Below are 20,344 nucleotides of genomic sequence, written 5' to 3' on the forward strand. Positions count from 1 at the left end.
AGGACACTTTACAAACTAGGTATAGACCACACTCTATGACTTATTTATGATTTACATAGACCCAACAATTCCCCCGTAGAGTACGTTGGCAAACAAAAACCTTCTCTATTACAGGCAGGAACGTCAGACAGACCCAGCTCTATGGAGGACGGACATCTGTCTTGACTGGTTGGGGAGGAAGAAAAAGAGAGGGAAAGAGAGAAAAGACTGAGAGATGGACAGAGAGAGACAAAGACCGACCCAGAGACAGAGACAGACACACTTCCAGTAACTATAATAATATCTATAGTAATGTGAGTATGACTTATATGTTGTGGCAGTTAATACAGCAGAATAGTAGAAACAAGCACAGCTAAGGTTATAGATTATAATAGCAGCAGGAAGCGTCATGCAGGACGATGGCAGCAGGCACCACCACGACCAGCAGAGACCTGCGAGACGACAAAGCACAAACAACTCCAGGGAAGAAGTTGAATTAGTAACATGCATTGATGAGACATGAATGATACAGACAGAGAGGAGAACTAAAATACTGTTACATTATTATAGAACTAAAAATAAAAGCGGGCTACTTATTACTGTGCAGAATTGCGAATTTGATATTTTATTGGATTATAATTATTGATGCATTTACGTTTGTATTGCTTTTATTTTGAAACTGGTAAAGGTGGAGATACGTTTAATTAACCATGGAGTTTTTGTATTTGTATTTGAATTTAGGCTAGTGGAGTAAAAACATAATATTTAGTATAAAGAAGCATAAGTTCCTCCAACTTGTACTTAATTACAGAACTTGAGTTAGAGTACTCATTCCACCATTGTTGTTTGTTACTACTTTTACTTTGCGAGTAATCGCGATATTTCCGACGAGACTTGAAGGCACCAACCGACACACTCCGGACAGGCAGACGCTGAAACCACCGAAGGAATCCAGAAGTTACTAAGTTCGCATACCGTAAAGAAGGAGGAGTAACAAGCTCGTTTATTCCAAACAAGGAGGGTTAACTGTAAGTATTGACTCCCTAGATAAATATCTCTCTCCCTTTTCTCTCTCTCTCTCATGTGTTGTTTGAGTTGGGGCGTAAAGTAGTTGACAGGAAAGCGGAACTAGCTAACTAGCAAGCTAACAGGTTAACGAGCTGCCCACGGATCCTGCCCCGCTCACGACCCACAAAACAACTTTTCAGACAATGTAAGAACACTTTAATATGCTTTGACAGACTGTTCTCTGTCTCTTTACGCCTCTTTCATTCAGTTTAAAAGTGTTGTTTTGGGGAGTTTGTTGCTACAACTGTGGTGTCGTGGGTGGGGGACAGTGTTTTTTTTATTTTTTATGTATTTCCTTCACGTTTGTCATTCAGCCTGACGTCAGCCGTTTATCAAGTGACCCTCGTTGCAAAGTTGCTGACTTTAACATGTGATTACCAAGGTCAGCTGTTTGTGGATGCAGCATTGCACCTATTTAAATGTAACGACTGAAATGATTAACAGCATGTCCTATTTCTTCCTGTTTATTGTGTAATTGGCAGCTGAAGTGGAAACAGGTGAAACTTGTTTTTAAATCATTTAAACCAGAGATCTTCAACAGCAGGGTCCTCAGTTGTTGTTTTTTTTAAAGAAACTTGTCAGAAAATATACATTCATGGGAATGCAATGTATTAGTAGCAAATATACATTTGTGCATAAATAAATAAATACATTTACACAACCTTGATGATAGGCTTACTGGTTTACAGGCAAGGTAGCCCAGCACAGATACTACAAGGATGCAATGTGCCTTCAGGTGTATGTTTAACATTAACATATGATGTATAAGCATATGAATATGTTAATATAATAGCTTAGTATTGTATCCACCATGAAAAGCTGTATGTTTAGGCCACCCTAGCTGTTCGGACCAATTAATTACGCAACAACATCTTATACAATATTTGTAGAAGGGGATCTCTGCTTTGTCTCTCTTTCAGCTAAGGGGTCCTTGGCCTAAAAAACACTGAAGACCCCTGCTTTAAATAATAATGTGAAAGAAATAAAAGGTCATATTTTAGGTTTTGTCTGTACAGCATGATGTCATTGACCCTCTTGCTGTTTGTTATTGTACGCAGGTCTGCATTATCAGCAAACCACCCTGCCCAAAACATTTCACACTTAACCAAAATAAATGTGTCGTCGTCGTTGAGGACAGGACGTAGGAAAAGTTAGTTGAGAAATAGCCTTTATGTTTACATGTGGAGAAAGATCAAGGATATGAAGATGGGCATAACATGATTGAGAATAAGAAAAGACGTCAGTGTGTGTGCGCGCTGCAGTCAGTTCTGGAGAAACAGGTTTGGGTAGAAGAACAAGAAATGCTTCCCTGTAGGAGCTATTGTGTTAAGAGACTTGCTGTTGGGGCTGTGAAGAAACTGCAACATGAATGGGTATGTCCTTTAGGCTTATTAAACGGTTCCTTTTTGTGGATGTGAACACGTGTAGCGTGGTGTCAGTATTGTGGTGTTATCTAGTGTGAGATGTGAAAATATAGGGCTTTCTGTTATGTGATGATAGGCTCAAATTGCACAGTGAACAATAGCATTTAGTATTTACCAATGTGTGGCTTAGGTGTAACGTCCTCGTCACTGTGTCATGTGGATAAATCATCAGTTATAAAGAGGTCTGCTTTACTTGCAAATCCAATTGATATTTTAAGTGTCGACATGTTTATCTGCTCTTGTTGTGGCTTGGTATTTCAAGAGTGCAATATGTGTGAATGAGTCCTCCTTCAGTGTTACAGTTGTAAACTCACATGAGTATCTTGCCAAGTCCAATAATCAGTTAGAAAAAGCAGTCAAGTCTGTGTGAACCAAGTGCCCTCTTTCCAGAGAGAAAATGCAGAGTCAACAACATTAAATCCTCTCATCCGTCTGCCAAGTAGACTATCCATTTTCCCTGTCTTTTTTTTTTTTTGTCTCAGGATGTTTAGCTGCTGCAGGTTTGAAGGGGAACCTGAAGTTCAGGGGTTATTTGAAAAACAAGATAATGCCTCTTGAACCTTTAAAGGAAAGAGGATGACAGGGGAGGAAGTAAAGGAAAAGGGAATAAAGCTGTTTCCTGAATGGTATCTTTGGAAAAAAGGCAGAGCTTTGTGTTTATGGGTAATCGGCTCTGTCCTTGAAAGTGCAATGTTATTGTATCATAGAAAACATTAAGTCTTGGCTTACGGTGATCTTGATATTATGTTACCTTGTGCACCAAAGGCCATCTGAGGCTGCCTTACACAAGTTATTTCAGTGCATCCTGAGACGCAGGGCTGCCTGAAGGTCGCTTGATGCATAAATCAGATATTGTTTGGATATCTACTAAACTGTTCTGCAAGGTAGTCTAGCTCCTGTAGTGATCAGAATATATCTACATATGGATTACATAGGAAAAACTCAGTGAAACCACGGCTATAACTCAAGTTCTGTCTGCTCCCGCCTGTCAGTGTAGTTGTATTTGTAAATGAAACAAGAATCAGTACGTGTCCTGTTGAAAGTACTATAGGGGTTACTCCTTTGCTATATTTCTCACATTGTCCTCCTGCTCCTACCTTCTTCAAATCCATAGAGGCATTTATTTCTGATCCACTTCTCTTTTCCATGCTTTGCCTGAACACTAATGAAGTCTATTCCCCCCTTGCGATGTTTTAAAAAACGTAGCGGCCAACCCTGATCAGCACATCCTGATTCACAGCAAATGCTTCCCAGCGACACTTCCTGACATCATGCCCACCCTGCTGTTGCGCATATTCTGCAACCCCTTGAAATCTGAAATTGAATCTGAATGCACAGTCTGCATGGAGCTGTCAAGTAAAGATGCAACTCAATTTGTCCCAATGTGATTAGTGGTGGGAGTTCATTTTCAGGAAGTCACATGAGATCAGTTGTATAACTGAAGTATCTGTGACCTTTTAAACGGAAGCATTTTTTTTTTGTTGTGATTCAGTAACTTGACACTGAGACTTCTTAAGCATTCAGTCTGTAACGTTGTGGAACCAAAGCTAAACTTTGTTGCAAGTAGGTATCACCTCCACTGTTAGACAATCCCCATTTTCAGTCCATACAGATACTAGTGAGCATGTAGGCTCTTTCATTGTTCATTTGGAAGGATGCTATTGGGTTTCCATGCAGAAATGACTCTATAATGCTATTATTTAAGATATGTGATTATGATTATGTAATGAGATAGAAAAACTGCAAATAAAATCAGTCAATACTTGTCTTTGTTTAGATCATAAACGCTAACAGTAGTATATGCTAATTTTAGCGATTCAAAGACAGCTTATTTTCAAAGGCCTACCCTTTCAACACTGCATATAATTATTTTTTTTTTTAACTGTTTATGAATCACAACACTGGTATTGTTTTCACCTTGTGCATCTGTAGATGTCATCATGGCAAAATGTGCTGCTGGAGTAACTGTAGCAGAAACTACCACAGAGGCGGTTTTAAGTATTTTGTCTGTCTGCCTGTGGCCAGATTTTGTCACCCTGATACCATCACAACTGTTAAAGATGTATTCACAAAACTTTACGAGGGTGTAACTGAGATCCAAACGATGGCAGAGGCTGAAGATGGGTGTGGTCGGTAGAACGTAGCAAAGTGGCCATTGCCCCAAAACTTTAAGCCCTTGGCCACATCCCATTGCAAGATGGCCTCTAGTTTGTTTAATTTATTTATTTGTATAGACATATTTTATTGCTCTGCTATTTTAAATGTATACTTTGTATTGCCGTTGGTTTGGAAACGTTGTGCATACTTCATGATTCTGTTTTCACAGCCTCCTCATCAACGTTCCCCCATTGTTAGCATACATTCTGCTAGCCACACTGCAGCTAAGCCTTACACAAACAAGGAACTGCTGTAGGCTCACAAAAAGATAGTTTGGCTTCGTCATTGAAATGGATTTGTGTTTCCATTTTATCAGCAAGCCTTCTGTATGTGCTCAGACTCCCAACACTCCTCCAGGGGAATGTAAAGAGCCTGATTTGTTTAGGTTTTGCATCTCCTTCTTCCCTCTCCATATGACTGAAATGTTTGGTCCTTAATGTGTTCTCCGTATTTTAAGCGTACACACTGAAATATTCTACAGCAATGAACCCTGAGTAGTACTGTGGTTTAAATAGAAATGATGGGATGTAGCAACGGGTGGCATTGAGACACTAAACAGTGATGTACATAAAAAAAAAGTCATATATTTCTGACAGAAGTTGGTGAGTGAATATCGGGCTTAGATTCCCTGTTGGCCAGAAACGTTCAAAAAGTTCACAATATCATAACTTAAAAATTGATGATATTATGATTATGTATTAAATCATATATATATAATATTATGATATAGTATGTTTGAGGTAATTTAGAAACTGTCTCTGTTATAGTTTGTCGACTGGAGAATGCTGATATAATATAATTTATATCTCCAGTGTCTTATTCAGGACAAGTCTTGGTCAAATTATTTGTCATATTTAACAAAAATAATAATATCAGCAGGTACTATGTTATTAGATATTGTAAACTACAAAATATTGACACTTTCTGTTGATCAAATAATCAGTTGTCAAGTTATTATAATTAGAATTAATGTAATACTATAGGCCCTTTCAAAGTTACATTACTTCAGTCCTTGGCCAGCCGTGTGTTTTGCTTTTCCCCTGTATGGTCATAGAATATTTTTTATTTTTGCCTACTTTAAAGCTAGGTCTCACATTTGTTTGAGTCACAGGGCTTTATGATAATTGATGCCCTCTGATGTGACCTTTTTGAAATATTGCTCTTCCAGGCCGCAGAATATCGAGCTCGGTGCCACGGGGGGAGCCTCCAAACAGGACAGCAGCAAAATGGAAGACATGACTGTGGAGCAGATCACCATGAAGGCCAACCAAGTGACTGATGAGGTACACACACACACACACACACACACACACACACACACACACACACACACACACACACACACACATATCCCTCTTTCTTTCATTTTCTCTTTCTCTCTGAGAATGAAACTTTCTCAAATTGATATTCTGCCCAAAATGTGTTAACATCAAATGCCATAACTGTGCAAGCTACAGACAAAAGCCATGATGAAACTGTGAGTGTTTGGAACCTACTGAGCATACAGATGGGCAGTGAGGAAGTGGGTAATGTAGCAGAAGTGTTTCTATGGATGGTGATAGTTTTTTGTTTTGTTTTGGGTAATATGTTTAAAGGGTCAGTCATTTCCAAATAATTGTGTAATAATTTGAACTAATGTTTCCTAGAAATAATTATGAATTTTGGTACTAACTGATAAACGACCAATTAATTAATTCTAATTAATTGCTGGCATAAGCTAGAGTCTATTAGTAAAAACACAAAGGATGAGCTGAACATGCAAAAATGTGACTTTTTTTTTTCTACAGGCAAGCAAACACTTACGTATGTATGTGAAGGATAAAACCCACACTATTAGATTTATAATAAATTAATATTTACTTCGGTTTATACTGTATTTAAAGGAAAAACTTTATATATTTTTTAATTATAGAATGGCGAAGGCCTGCCCTAACTAACCAACCCCATCCAATGAAGGCAACCAGTACAAGCAAATCAGGGGCTAGGATGAAACGGCTAACTTTATACGGACATCTTTCAACTGTGTGACACTGAAAAGGGACATTTTAGGTAGAGGCTTAATACATGTACGCTAATTAACAACACACAAGTTATCAGGACAATGAATTCATTTTGGATGCAAAACCGCAGTTCAAATTGAAATGAACCCAAAGAATGCAAGGTCTTAACGGGATAGGTTGACATTTTTGACATTTGCTTCCTTGCGTTAGAAAAGGCTCGAGTAAGACATGGGATTCACTACCACTCTCATGTCTGTACGCCAAATAAGAAGATATAGTCAGCTAGCGTATAGCTAGGCAAAGAAACTAGAAACTATGCTAAGCGGCTAGCCTGACTTTTCTAAAGTTTAAACACACTTACATGTTTGTTTGTTTTTTGGCATTGGCATTTTTTTTCATCAGCCTTAGACGATAACCCGTGCCGTCTGCCAATTTTCTTGAGCAGATATTGTCTGGTACATGATAAATACCTATAAAACATGTCTCTCATCATTAAAGCTCTTCTTGAGGGGGGTTGCACTATGACATCACTGCAATGGCAAGGGAACTCTGCCCACTCGAAGTAGGGAGCGAGGGAGAGAAATGCACACACAGTCGTCCAAACCTCCAGCAAGGTGGTTGCTAAATAAAACTCCTACAAAACCACGGAACGACGTCAGCATTATTTAAACCTATGACCAGTCTTCGTAACAGCTACCGTATGAGTGCATAAAGCCACTATGGCAAGCAGTTTTATAGATGAGGTATTCGGCATTCCCGTTTACCATTTTATCGACAAACTTGCTTAGATGGAGTTTGAAGCAAAACACATATAGAGCATGCAATTGGTATCCATGTTTCCACTTTCAAAGTGTTGTCAATATGTCAGCTAAATTAAACAGTTAAAGGAAGCTTTGAAAGTTTAAAATAACAGTTGTCTTGAAGAGCAGGCTTCCAGCACTCTACTAGTGGGGGAGGGGCTACGCATGGTCTGTAAGGGCGCACTCACACTGTCTGTCTGTACCGTGCCCGTGCTTTAGGGTACTTGTCCCCCGCCCCTCCCTCTCCCCCCGCAGGCCAAGCCTGTTTGTACTCACACTACCTGAGCCTCGGCGAATGCTTCTTGCTGCCTATACGTCATCACGCCGTAACACGTCACACGCATTGATGACGTCATCGCGATGCGTTGCTTTGTTTACAAATCTTTCCATAGACCTCAAAGTTTTGTGCGTCTTGTCGACTGTTTTTGAATCTTTTCATCTACCAAATCTGCAGTAAACACTCCACCCCCGCATCACACCAACGTGAACGTTTCGCCGCCATTGTTTTAAATGTCCTCGCATGGTCCCTCCTTCTTTTTTTCTATGTCCGAACAAGGGCACATAAAATGACATCAGAACCGCCGTAGGCCTCGTGCTCGTGCTCGTGCCCGTACACGTGCACACGCTCGTGCGCACGCTTGTGCAAACGTGCTTTAAAAAAGCCCACCTCTCCCAAACGGGCCGTGGCCAGCAAGCATGTCGCTCCTACGGCGAACGCATTGGCCGATACACGTAAAAAAAAGCAGATAATATCGGTCTATCACTAATGTTCAGTTGAAACAGTAAATTTTGACTTAGTTGGAAAAGCATCAGTTGCGAGGAAAAGAACGTACACACTTTAATACTGTTATATCAGTGATGCTTAAATACACTAACGCATTGAAAGAGCACTTGGTGGGTAATTGGATGCAATGCGTTTGTTCACAGTTGGCGATTTAGCTAAGCATTAATAGTAGGTTTGTGAGGCTCAATGCCTAATTTAGCCTGATGGCTCCCTTTCCCCTCTGTGGTTTTAACAGTTTTGAATGTTGTCAGCGATATCTAAGGCTTTTATTATCAAGGAGATAATTGTTTCATCAGCACTCCAGGGCATCATATGATCAGCTATCTTATTCAAAGGCAAGGGCTTGTAGCTGTGCACTTCACCTTCCTGGAATTTGACATGTCTAATTGTCAGTATGTTCAGTTTCCTCTTTTTTTTCTTGACTATGTTTTTCTGTGTGTGTGCGCGTGTGGTTTCTGACTTAACCTCTGCTTTTCTCTTTCTCCTCCGATTACCACTTCCTGGTTGACTTAACAGATCATAGAAGGGACAGGGCATGGGAGGGTCCGTCTGCTAACGCTTCTTCACACTCTGGCTTTGGGTAACCACTCATAGCTGAAACACTCAGAGCATTTGGCTGGCAATGTATCAGGGCAACATCGGAACTGGTTATGATAAGATTGTTTTTAGAAAGTCCAACACAAGCTGTCTTCTAAATTTCAAGGCTGTTTGCCCATACTGTGTCCAGTACTTAAAAATGGCTTCCATACTCTCCAATATCATGTCAAAGTTATTGAAATGCATCGTTTATGTGCTACTTCCTAATCATCCTGGTATATTGCAGCCAATTAATGCCCATAGTGTGTTTTTATATGTATATTTGATAGAATAACACTTGAATTGTACATTTTTTAAAAACAAACAAGCCTTAACATGTAGCTTGATGAAACATGCACATACCCCGTCTAACTCTACTTCCATTTAAGCCATCCCAAACAAATGATAAAAATATCACGCCATTGTATGTACCTCAAAGATTTATCACAGCACCCCAATCTGGAAAAATTTGGCTAAAACTGCAATTTTCGGCTTAATTAGCCAAGTTGACAGTAGGAGACGTAACGCAATGTTTATCCACCCAAGTGACGTCCTGGCTAAGCCAACAAAAACCTGGCTGAGCTCAACACATTCCTCTCGCCAATTCTGTATTTGTCTGTTTCTCAACTTGCTGATTAATGTATTCAGAGCAAACATAACACAGGGAGAATGAGGAATCTGGTCCCCTCTCTCTTGTTAACAGTTCATTAGTGACTGCAACAATAGTCATGCCCTGAGTCCCTTCTGTGCTTGGCTCCTTTGGATGCTCTGCTCTCTTTACAGCACTTGCTATTAATAGCGACACAAAGGCGCAACTCACCTGAACTGACTGCATTCCACTTAACCGTCAACGTTTGTGTCCGTACGTGCATGTGTGTTTCTTGTCCTTTTTGCTGTAGATTGTTAACTTTTGTGCCAGCTGTACCCACGTCACTTGACCAGTGAGAGTTTAGACTCCAGAACACGATAACTTTTGTCCTAAAACCATATCTCATACTCATTTCAAGGAGGTTTTAGTAGGTTCACACTGAAGAAGTGACAAAATAAAATATACTCCAACCAGATATTATGCAAAGTAAATGCTGATTCCTTCGAGTGTGCTGTCTATGAGTGATGAGGATGAGTCAGTGAGGTAAAGAATATTTGTGTTTTTCTTTTTCTCCTTGAAAACTAAATGATTAATCAATTATCAGAATATCTGACGATTCATTTTCTGTCTATCAATTAATCAATGATTTGACTAAAAGTTTTAACTGAAGGAGAGGAGCTGCTCACAGCTGTGAAAAAATAATCTGTAAATTACTATTCTCTATGTAATTGTTTGGTCTATAAAATGTAAAATGCGTGCGTGCGTGCGTGCGTGCGTGCGTGCGTGCGTGCGTGGCGCTTCTTTTGCCTGATTTTCTTTAGAAAAATCACTAAAACCAAAATGTATGAATCTCACATGGATGTCATTTTGGTTATTGTCATTTACAATATCTTATCTTATTTTTTTAGTGTTTTTATTAATTTATTAGTGTAATTATTGCTCACCTCCTTTTATATTCACTAACTTCTCCTGTTTTCTTTCCTCCACAGTCACTGGAAAGCACACGGAGGATGCTGCAGATGGCAGAGGAGGTGAGACTTTGCTGATGCTGCTACTAACACAACAGCAGATCATCATCTTACACTTGCTGTGTTTTGACCAGATAAAGTGGGTCCATGTTGGTTTACTATTGTCCTCTACCTGGATGAAGATTCTCAATAATATAGTTTGAATGCTTGGAATTTAAAAGTTTATATAGTCCTTTTTTAATTGTTATTAGTATTAGGGCCACTGTTTATAATTACCAGTTACATTCTGACTATAAAGTCAAGTTTTGGGGATACAATTTCATCAAGTTATAGTATTACAAGGGAATGGTTGTTTCGGGTTGTTTCAGCTATTAAAAAGCTTTCTTTGTACTAATTATATTAGCCTGTCCGTTTTCCAATTCTGAACGACGCCAATATCCCTAATAACGCTTAAATATATCCAACCCTGAGTATTTCCATTCTATCATAATAAATAAATCTCTCTATAATCTTTTCATTGGATCTGAATTTTTGTGACTCTTGTGTTTCCAGAGCAAACAGACTGGCATCAACACCATGGTGATGTTGGACCAGCAAGGAGGTAGATATACAGCATGAACACTACAAGTTTTGATGCAGATGTTCCCACTTTTTGTTGATCTTTGTCTGTTGCAAATAATATATGCTAATAGTGAATTGTTAAGTTTAAAGAGTCATCCATAGTCATATTACATACATTCATTTTGAATTAACTGCAAGTGAATAATGATGACAAATATCACGCTAATACTATTAAACTCTAAATGTTTTTTGAAAAAACACTAATAAACACATCCTTGTACATCAGAATGCTTTATTCATTTATTTTTTTGCAACTTTTTAAAACTTATTACAGCTAAAATTAACCAGATGTCATTGTGCCACAATACAAATACCATTATTCCAATAATCTTTGCATTTCAAACATGTCTTGGTTTAAGGGAACACATTTCCTGTTTTGATTTTTCACTTGAGGCAGTCGTGATCACACAGAGAAGCTCTCCAGGATGTGTCTGCTATAGAGAAATTGCAAGGACAGAGATGTTTGACAGTGTAATGCGTGACTATGAGCACTTAAAAACCCAGTCGTTTAAGGCACAGGGGTTAATAAAGCTGTGATTAACACATTTTCACCAAGGAACACAGATACAGTATAACAGCAGCGCTTCCCTTAATGAGGTGCTATTGAAATTAAATAAAAAATATCCATGTTTGAGTGTGCTTCATTTGTGGCCAGAGTGATCATGGAAACCTCTATCTTTGTTTTTGTTGCTGACATGACCCAGTTATTGACCTAATATATGAATCCTCACAGGGTCCATTAAAGTTAGATTAAATGTATTCTAAAAATCCATACATAAATGTGATAGATGAGGCAAAATAAACAACGAGAACGCCTAGTCTATAAAATGTACCCAGATACAGAAAAGGAGAGTCTGACATGGTGTGGTGTGCCTGCGTGTGTGTTTCAGAGCAGCTGAGGCGTGTGGACGAGGGCATGGACCAGATCAACCAGGACATGAGACTGGCTGAGAAAAACCTGACTGATCTCTCCAAGTGTTGCGGCCTCTGTGTCTGCCCCTGTGACAGGTACACTGTACATTCAGAGCTACTGAAGCCTCCAAATCACTGTAGTGTGTTATCATGCTTTCCTCTACTTTTTTGCATGCTGTGCTTGTGATCATTTGGAACTAGTACTTGGCTGATTTTTGAATGAACTTCAGTGTTAACAATTAGCAATAGAGAGGCGAAGACTGCATAAAATAAGGGAAGTTTCCCGTCATTAGCATATTTTACTTTGATACGCTTTTATCTTTTTAACATCATGTAGAGTGGGAGGAGTTATTTCAGCTAACTTGGTTGCAGAAGCAAAGATCCCATTTGTTTAGAGCACTTCTACAGCTTGGTTAAACTTAACAAAGTTAACCAACTGTGTAACAAAATATCTGCTTATTTGATAAAAAGTCGAGGCTACTGGCTTGTTTACATTAAAAAAAAAGCATTATGGCTTAAAATTCTGTTAAGAGTGCTGCTAACAGCTGTTGGACGTTAAAGATTATGGTGCTGATTAAACCAATAATAAAGCTTGTATTCATTCACATTGGGATTCTGGGTCAAGTTTGGATTATTTCAGCACCTATGGAGCTGTACCTTGTTCCCAACTACAACAACATGTTTTGAATTCTCTAATTAAATTAATTCTTCGTCTCCACTGCTCTGATTGGTGCCTCTGCCTGGAGCATTTTCCATTGCAACAGGAGTCTATGCTAATGGGCAGTGTGGTTTTTAGAGTCAACCGCCAGGCCAAACAAAGCAGGATTTTGAAATCCTAACAAAGTTGAAATAATTAAAATTTGTGGCCACTCCATCTTTGAAATTGCGATTGTTTCATTACCCAGGAAAATCCTGTGTTTCTATGTGAAGTAACATTGAGTATTTCCTTAAAAGAACAAAATTTAAATAGTGATACAGAACTGGGGAAAATATTTCTGCAACCAACAGCCTCTTTCCAGTCACAACACTATTGAGTGCTTCCATGACACAACTCATCTGTCAGGGTGATTTTACACCGCGTGAAATATGACTTTGATACGGAGAGAAAAACATCAATCCTGTCAAACACACATTTGCCTGTCAAATGTGCATTTTATGGTCAAAAGATTGCATATACAATTTGTGAGCATCCCCAATGGTTTATGAATGAGTAGAGAATGTGACAGTTTTCCTGGCAAGTTCTTAACATGACAGAAGTGTTGCTCTGTGCTGAGCGTTCTTTAAAACCACCTCCAACAAACCGAATCGATATACAGCGTGTGTGTGTGTGTGTGTGTGTGCATAGTAAGATCATATCTGGTTCTAAACCTAGAAATAAAATCTCCCCAAAATGCTTTCAAATTGGAGAAGAGGATTCTTTGATGAGTACCATAAGATAAGGTAGGGAAATGTTTTTATTTCCTCACGATTGAATGAACATCTGTGACTGTAGTAATAGCCGTCTTCCGGGTTTTATTGAAACCCTTCCAGATTTCCTGGTGTGTGTATTGACTTTCTGCTTTTCCCCCAGGGTGTCGACTATCGAGCATGACTCGCGTTACAAGCGTACCTGGGGTATTAGAGGAGCTGACGGCGAAAGTGACTCCAATGGCTCAAAAGTAGTCTCAAGGCAGCCCTCAGGTGTTCGGAATGGCCAACCTGCCCAGGTGAACGCCTCTGCGTCATCAGGCCCGTACATCAAGAGGTAGGGTCCTGTTCATTTTGGTTCCTTAGGGATCTTTTACCATTATGTTGTCAGAAGCATGTTGTTAATGTAGAAATGTTATGTGGTCTTCAATTGTGCTAGTCACAAATGACAGAGTAAGACACATTTTGACAGATGTGGACAAACTTAATTTACATCTACAGGATAACAAACGATGCACGCGAGGATGAGATGGAGGAGAATCTGGATGCAGTGGGCAGTATAATTGGCAACCTGAAAACTATGGCTGTCGACATGGGGAATGAAATCGACAATCAGAACAAACAGATTGACAACATCACTGAGAAGGTAGGAGTCGTTCGACGTTTATGGCATTTCAATTGATTTTCCCTGTTATTGTCAATTTTACTTTCTCTGCTATTCGTTATGTCAACCTTTATGATGATAAAGCCCTGTGGGTTTTTCACCACTAGTAGCACCATGGAGCTTCAAGTCATTTGTTTTGTTTGTAACATGTGCATTAGGGCACACAAGCAACGTGACACATACCTGCCTATGGTTTCACACTGTTCCACAGATGGACAGTTGATTAACACGCTTACAACGCAGAGTTTAAACTCAAGGCGATTAGTCACGCAGAAGAACACGGGAATAGAGCAGCAGCGAGAGAGTTTAACATTAACGAATCGATGGTGCGGAAGTGGAGGAAGCAACAAGACGACCTCCCCTGACTGTTTTGTTGACATTCCCTTTAGCGCAGCTCCATCTAATGGATGCAGAACGTAACCCCAGCCTTGACTTTAGCGTCTATTCTATGCGCCTTATAATGTGGTGCGCCTTATATGTGAAAAAAGTTTCAAAATAAGCCATTCATTGAAGGTCAGCTTATAATTTGCATAAATTTTGCGAAATTTTTGACAAAACCATTAGCAGGACTCGCCCGTGTGCATGTGAAACCTCGTGCACGAGACCCACTTATAAAAAACCCTGCTCAATGGCACTAGAGTCCAAAAACTCCACAGGGAACCTCAATTGTTTTCAATACCTTTAAAGTCACTGAATTACTAAATGAAAATATTTGTATAGAAACCCCCCTTTCACCCGTTTCTTTTATTTCAGGCGGACATGAACAGGCTCCGCATTGACGAAGCAAACCAGAGAGCCAACAAGCTCATCAAGTAAACGAGGAATCCTTCTTCTGCCAGTTCTATCAACCTTGAGCCTCTGTTGCTGCACCCACACACACACACACACTGCATACTTGCACACACTCTTTGACATCAAAAAAGAAATTCAGTCAGGAAGAATATCTTTGCCAGTAGTTTGCTAGCCTTATACTGCACTAGGATGTAGGTAGAATACACAAACCTTGCTACATTTTATAAATTGGCCACCATCTTTGACGCAGGCATTAGTCATAGTCATGCTGGACCTTAAGAAGCAGCAAAGGCATCAGAAAGTAGATCAAAGAGGAAGTGGCTGACTGCCTCTCACTGCTGTTGGATACCAAATATGCACCAGGCCTGTTGTATCATATCTCAACATTCACAGGAAGGGAAGTAGCACAGATCAGTTGCTTTTCTGTCTCATTGTTTATCTCTGTAAAGAACTATGGACTGCCTTTGTGTCTGTGTCTGGTTTGTGTGGATGAGGTCATTCATACATGCTCATTAGCTGTCTTTTCAATGATATACAACACAGCATTGAATACTGTGTCACCCCCTGTTGGTCCTATCGGCTACATCTAGTTTAATCATAAAACACACTGACAAACAAATGCATCTTATTCAAATTCTTATCGGTTCAGTGTGTAATTAAGTTTATTGTATTGTGTATTATTTTGCAATGATGTGCTTATTTAATTCTTCTTTATCAAGCAGAAATTACTTGTGAATAAAGCTGTTTTTTTAACAGTTTGTTCTCATGTCATTTATGCCATGTCGGATGTAAAAGTTATTTCAAAACATATTAAATGTACTTTGTAGTGAGTCACGGCAAATCCTTTCATGCTGGAATTCAAAGCACCTACCCCGAATGATAGCAATTTAATGTTGATATATATATTTTTTAATTTCTGACTGAGATGTTAAGGTTGTAACTATTTGCAAGAAGAATGTGAGGTGCTGAACTGGTGAAAGAAACCTCCAACGCTTCCGGGTTATTTTATAACACTGAATATGTGGTTGAATAACACCCCATCCACTGCTGTACTTCATATTTAGTGTCTTGCGGTTTTTCCACTCTGACTGCAGTCTTGATGTAAATACTGAAACATTGTAGCTGTGAATATTAATCGCCTAAAGTCATTCTGTTAATCCAATTCCATCGGCCTTTCTTTGTCACCTTCTGGTTAATAGAAATTTATAGCACCCAAGAGGAGATGAAACGGCGTGTGCAGGGTTTCTACACAAGTCTGGTAATGTGCGGAAAATGAATAGCCTCCAGTCTGATAATTGCACAGTCTGTAAAAAAGTATGAAAACAAATGTTCAGTTCCGAAACACACGGCTGTACATTGTTTAATCCATCATCATTTCTCATATTATCATTAGGTTATTATGGCATATGCAGCAGTTTTGTCAAAATGAAAACAACCAAGAAAGGTAAAAAATTAAGTTAAATTAATATTTTAGCAATGGGAGACTGTGCAGGAATCCTGTCGATGCCTTATAGATGATCCATGGTTGTGTTGTAACAGCCATTGTGTCACAAACAGCTCCTCTTGCACCTGTTCTTCATGTAGCTAGTTTCCATAGCAGAGCTGCCGTGAAATGATAATATCCGATGATGGAAAGCATAATTTGTTTTGTGGAAGTCATAGCTGAGAAATTACTGCTCGCAGCAAGATGCAAAAGTATCCATGTAAATGAATGATGTGTTTAAGGGGTAAATGAAGGAGCGGAATATGTCCTGGCGGGCTCTGTCAAGGCGTCTCTGTGGAAAACTGGCTAATGATAAAAGCAATATAGTGTGCTGAAAATATCTCTCGTATGCATCTTCTGACTTATTAGTGTTGAGGAAAAATGAGCATCTGAATGCTCTGCTGCAGGCGTACACCTATTGAGTTTGTAAAGATTGAAATGAACTGTTATTCTTTGTGTTGCTATACGTGCTCTCCCTCAGCCTGTCGTCAGCTGAGATCTACTTAGTCTAGCCCGAAGGCTGACTCGCCGTCATCAGGCTGTTTATTCATTGTTTTACCAACAATTTTATAAATGTGTTCGTATGCAGCTCGTTCTATCTGAAATTAGCTTGGTTAACAGATGACTGTTACACTGTGTGTAAAAATGCCTTTTGTTTGACACTTGCCTCTGTTAAATTGTTTTTATTCAATAAATCTAATCTGAAATCCACTTTATCGCACCCTGAATGTATTAACAATTAAAATGAAGCTTCATTAAACAAAAATGCAAATGAACAACTATGGACATGGCTATCAAAGGAGATTCAAATGTCAATTAAGAAATACAAACTGTATCGTTTCAGGAGTTTATTTTTAAAGTTTATTCTCTCAAAATGTATTTTGATATTTCCTGTCAACATTTTTGGATATTTTACATAGCTAGAGAGTACAAAATGCAGATTTAAAAACCACTCAACAGAAAAGGCAGGTAGGAAGGCGTGGAGGCACAGACAAAGTGGGTGGAGGTGACGGAGTAGTAAGTATCAGAATCAGAGTTACTGTAGATATAGTGACCGATAAAAACAAGGCGGAGTACATGTGATGCTAAGTTTCCCAAACCATTTTGAGGTGCATTCATAACAGAAACATTGGACTACTGGTGATGGTAGCGTAGAGGTTCTTGTTGCCTTCTGCACACAGAAAAATAGCTGTATTTCATGTTTAGATGGCCGCAAGAAGATCAAAGATGAATAATTTGTTCCTAATAAAATGATCTAGACAGAGATCACCGTGATGCTACAATATTTCCTCGTGAGCTGAACAGTCGTTTATCTTTCTACACCTGACTTCCATCATTTCAATGAGGTCACGAGTTGGATCGTAGTTCAGGGACGGAGCCCACAGTACAAGGCAAGACGGCAGTGGAGTAGTGTGTGTGTAAGACACCACCCTGGTGACAAATGAACATTTATCAATGTAGATTAATATACTGTACATACTCTGTGTTCCCTGTATGTGGATATCGATTAGAATTCCTTATTCTAGAGTGGCTTTTTTTGATAAAATGTGCCAAATTCTCACTTCCTTCTTTTCCTCCTTTACATTCATATAACAGACACATTCTCTCAGCTCCATACTGCTACTGCGTGACCCTTGCCTTAGATAAAGAGCATGCCTGATCCTGTTGTGTGGTTTTGGTAAAGGCAGTCAAGATTCATCCGACCCACAGCTTGTCCTAGACTTTGGCTGGTAACTGTAAAACCTGTTGCATAATTAACGCCTGGTTTCAATTCTAGTTGGCTTTAAGTTGACGCTCGATAGGATCAGAGGGATGTTTCATAAAGCAACATTTCCAGGCTTCTCTCAGACCTATACGAGTTAGATTTGTAAATAAGTCTCACCTAGTTTCCCATGGACATTTGTCCTTCCAGACGAGCATGGTTTCGTTGTTTAGGCTTTGCTTTACCTCGGGTCAAACCAGTGTTGCAATCAATCTGCACTTTGAATAAAGCCAAAAAACTTAGTGACCGTCGAGTCATAAAAAACAGAATCTGTTCTCTTTAAATCCAACTTTAAAATGAAAGAACCCAGAAAGTCTATTAAAATTGTGAGAGGCAGGAAGACATTCCTAACGTATATAACAGTCATTTCACTTGATGGAGGTGTTGCAAAATCCAACTGACTCACTAAAAATGCTAATTATCTTATTGTCATGCTATCAAATAAATTCTCTAGCTCAGGTTTTGTGGTATATTTATATTTATATATGTAGTTAATAGTATTTTGCGTCTTATACTGTACATCTATACTTACATTTTGAGCCCTATAATACCACTCCCACAGGACTTGAACCCATACATTCAGGAAGTAGAGCGCTACAACTTGAGTCTGAGTTTTGTTGTTTTTTGTGCAAATGTCGCAGTTTTGTTTTTAAATGTCAGTTTGTTTTTTTTATTCTATTATCAGTTCTTCATGACTGGTTTGTTTTGCAAAATAAACCTTGAACTTGACTGTAGGGAAAAGATTCAGATATGTTTGTCGGGCTCATGCCACCTTTATGAAACACCCCTCACACATATGCTAACAGAATAGATTTAATATCTCACAAGCCAAAGTTGAAGACAAATAAGGCAGGTCAAGACGGTCTTGACTGAAGGTTCAAGAGTATCACAATAGCACCATATCAAACTAACGTAAAACATGCATCTGTATATATATATATTTATATATACTGTATATGTATATGTGTTAATGAATAGATATGAAATCTAGGGTTCAATACACAAGTGTTGAATATATTTCAAGTTCACAGAAATAAATAATGCCACAGTTGAGTTGAGAATACGACCCGACTAGATCCGTATTCCAAACCGGCTGATTGTGGTGTCTCATGACTGCTCGTATCAATCTCAACAGTCCAACCCTTCACAGTGCATAGAGCATTTAGTTTGTGCGTGCGTGTGTGTGTGTGTGTGTGTGTGTGTGTGTGTGTGTGTGTGTGTGTGTGTGTGTGTGTGTGTGTGTGTGTGTGTGTGTGTGTGTGTGTGTGTGTGTGTGTGTGTGTGTGTGTGTGTGTGTGTGTGTGTGTGTGTGTGTGTGTGTGTGTGTGTGTGTGTGTGTGTGTGTGTGTGTGTGTTGTACAGCATTGCACTGCACTACGGTTTGCCTGTCACCAAGTCTTAACACCGCATTTACAAAGCTTTTTTAAAGCCTTTTAAAGTCACTCTGATTCTATAAGTAGCATTTAGCGGTCCAAATTCAAACAGCACAGTATTACAGTTCACAACCATTGTATAAGGCAGATTATTAAAAGCACTCCTTAGTACTCTTGAGTCACCCTATGTTCATTACAGGCCTTCATCATTTACATGGCTAGATCAAAGCATGCCATACTAAAGAAAACTGCAGCAAAAGCAACAAAAGAAAAGTTGTACAAACATTCTTTGGTTGAGTGTGAAAGGAGCATTCCTGTGCTTTAATTGCTTTGAATTTGGCATTTGTTAAAAAGAACACAACTAAAAAAAAGTGGACCTTTGCAATGATACACTGGCTTAAATACAGGCAAAAGAGTGATGGCCTAAACTACAATATTATGTTAATTCTTGCAAAATAATATATGTATAAAAAAAAAAAATCTAGTGATTAAAAATCTTGCTTTGACTGATTGTACACAAATACTACTTTCTCTTTCCAGGTTGCCATGCCAACCCCCCCTTCCAATGGCCTTCTCGTCTCCTTTCATTTCTTCTTGGCAAAGCGACTGAACTTCTTCTCCTTGTCTTTCTTGGCAGAGCTGGGCTCAGGGAGGGCAGTTGAGGAGGAGGGAGGAGGCAGGCTGTGGGCTTTGGCCCCTGAGGGCCCCGACGCCTCCTCCGCTGCCAGGGGCTGAACGGCCTTCTCCATGGCCTGGCTCCAACGCTGGAGCTCCTCCTAAAATTAAACACAAAAACACACAGACACATGGCACAAAGGCTTGCAAAAGGAACACCACCTCCAGACAAGCAGTGTTTTTTTTAAAATTAAAAAAAATAATAAAGTGAAGGTGGTTCACGCATTTAGCGAAGACACTTTAAATGAGGTGTTTGTGAAGCTGAATCTGGGTAATATAGATGAAAACTATCTCGCTGTGAATTATTGTA

General features: G+C 39.2%; 2 protein-coding genes across 4 annotated transcripts in view; one reads left to right on the forward strand and one right to left on the reverse strand.

The window, feature by feature from the left end:
* The first annotated feature begins 872 nt into the window (after window positions 1–872).
* On the forward strand, window positions 873–16,929 carry snap23.1 (synaptosome associated protein 23.1). 3 transcript variants are annotated; one of them, XM_083924903.1, is made up of 8 exons: window positions 873–1,007; window positions 5,797–5,911; window positions 10,367–10,408; window positions 10,898–10,946; window positions 11,857–11,974; window positions 13,449–13,622; window positions 13,787–13,931; window positions 14,703–16,929. In XM_083924903.1, the coding sequence occupies exons 2-8, from the start codon at window positions 5,855–5,857 to the stop codon at window positions 14,763–14,765; spliced, it is 648 nt and encodes a 215-aa protein (XP_083781029.1). In that variant the 5' UTR covers window positions 873–1,007; window positions 5,797–5,854; the 3' UTR covers window positions 14,766–16,929. The 3 variants fall into 3 exon arrangements, with proteins under 3 accessions (XP_083781029.1, XP_083781028.1, XP_083781027.1); XM_083924902.1 differs by lacking the exon at window positions 873–1,007 and adding an exon at window positions 1,062–1,192; XM_083924901.1 differs by lacking the exon at window positions 873–1,007 and adding an exon at window positions 2,368–2,420.
* Window positions 16,930–19,198: 2,269 nt separating this feature from the next.
* The window catches only part of sptb (spectrin, beta, erythrocytic), a 49,235-nt gene continuing 48,089 nt past the window's right edge, over window positions 19,199–20,344 (reverse strand). Inside the window, exon 37 of the mRNA XM_083924090.1 lies at window positions 19,199–20,135. Coding sequence (XP_083780216.1) covers window positions 19,944–20,135 — 192 coding nt within the window. The 3' untranslated portion in view covers window positions 19,199–19,943. The remainder of the gene's footprint in view (window positions 20,136–20,344) is intronic.

This window comes from Echiichthys vipera, assembly GCF_963691815.1.
Source record: "Echiichthys vipera genome assembly, chromosome: 12".
Taxonomy (NCBI): Eukaryota; Metazoa; Chordata; class Actinopteri; order Perciformes; family Trachinidae; genus Echiichthys; species Echiichthys vipera.

Excerpts from the sequence above, each read along its gene's own strand:
- snap23.1 (XM_083924901.1), top strand. Across the intron at positions 10,409-10,897 it reads TGCTGCAGATGGCAGAGGAG|AGCAAACAGACTGGCATCAA; the intron begins GTGAGACTTTGC and ends TTGTGTTTCCAG. Across the intron at positions 13,932-14,702 it reads TTGACAACATCACTGAGAAG|GCGGACATGAACAGGCTCCG; the intron begins GTAGGAGTCGTT and ends CTTTTATTTCAG.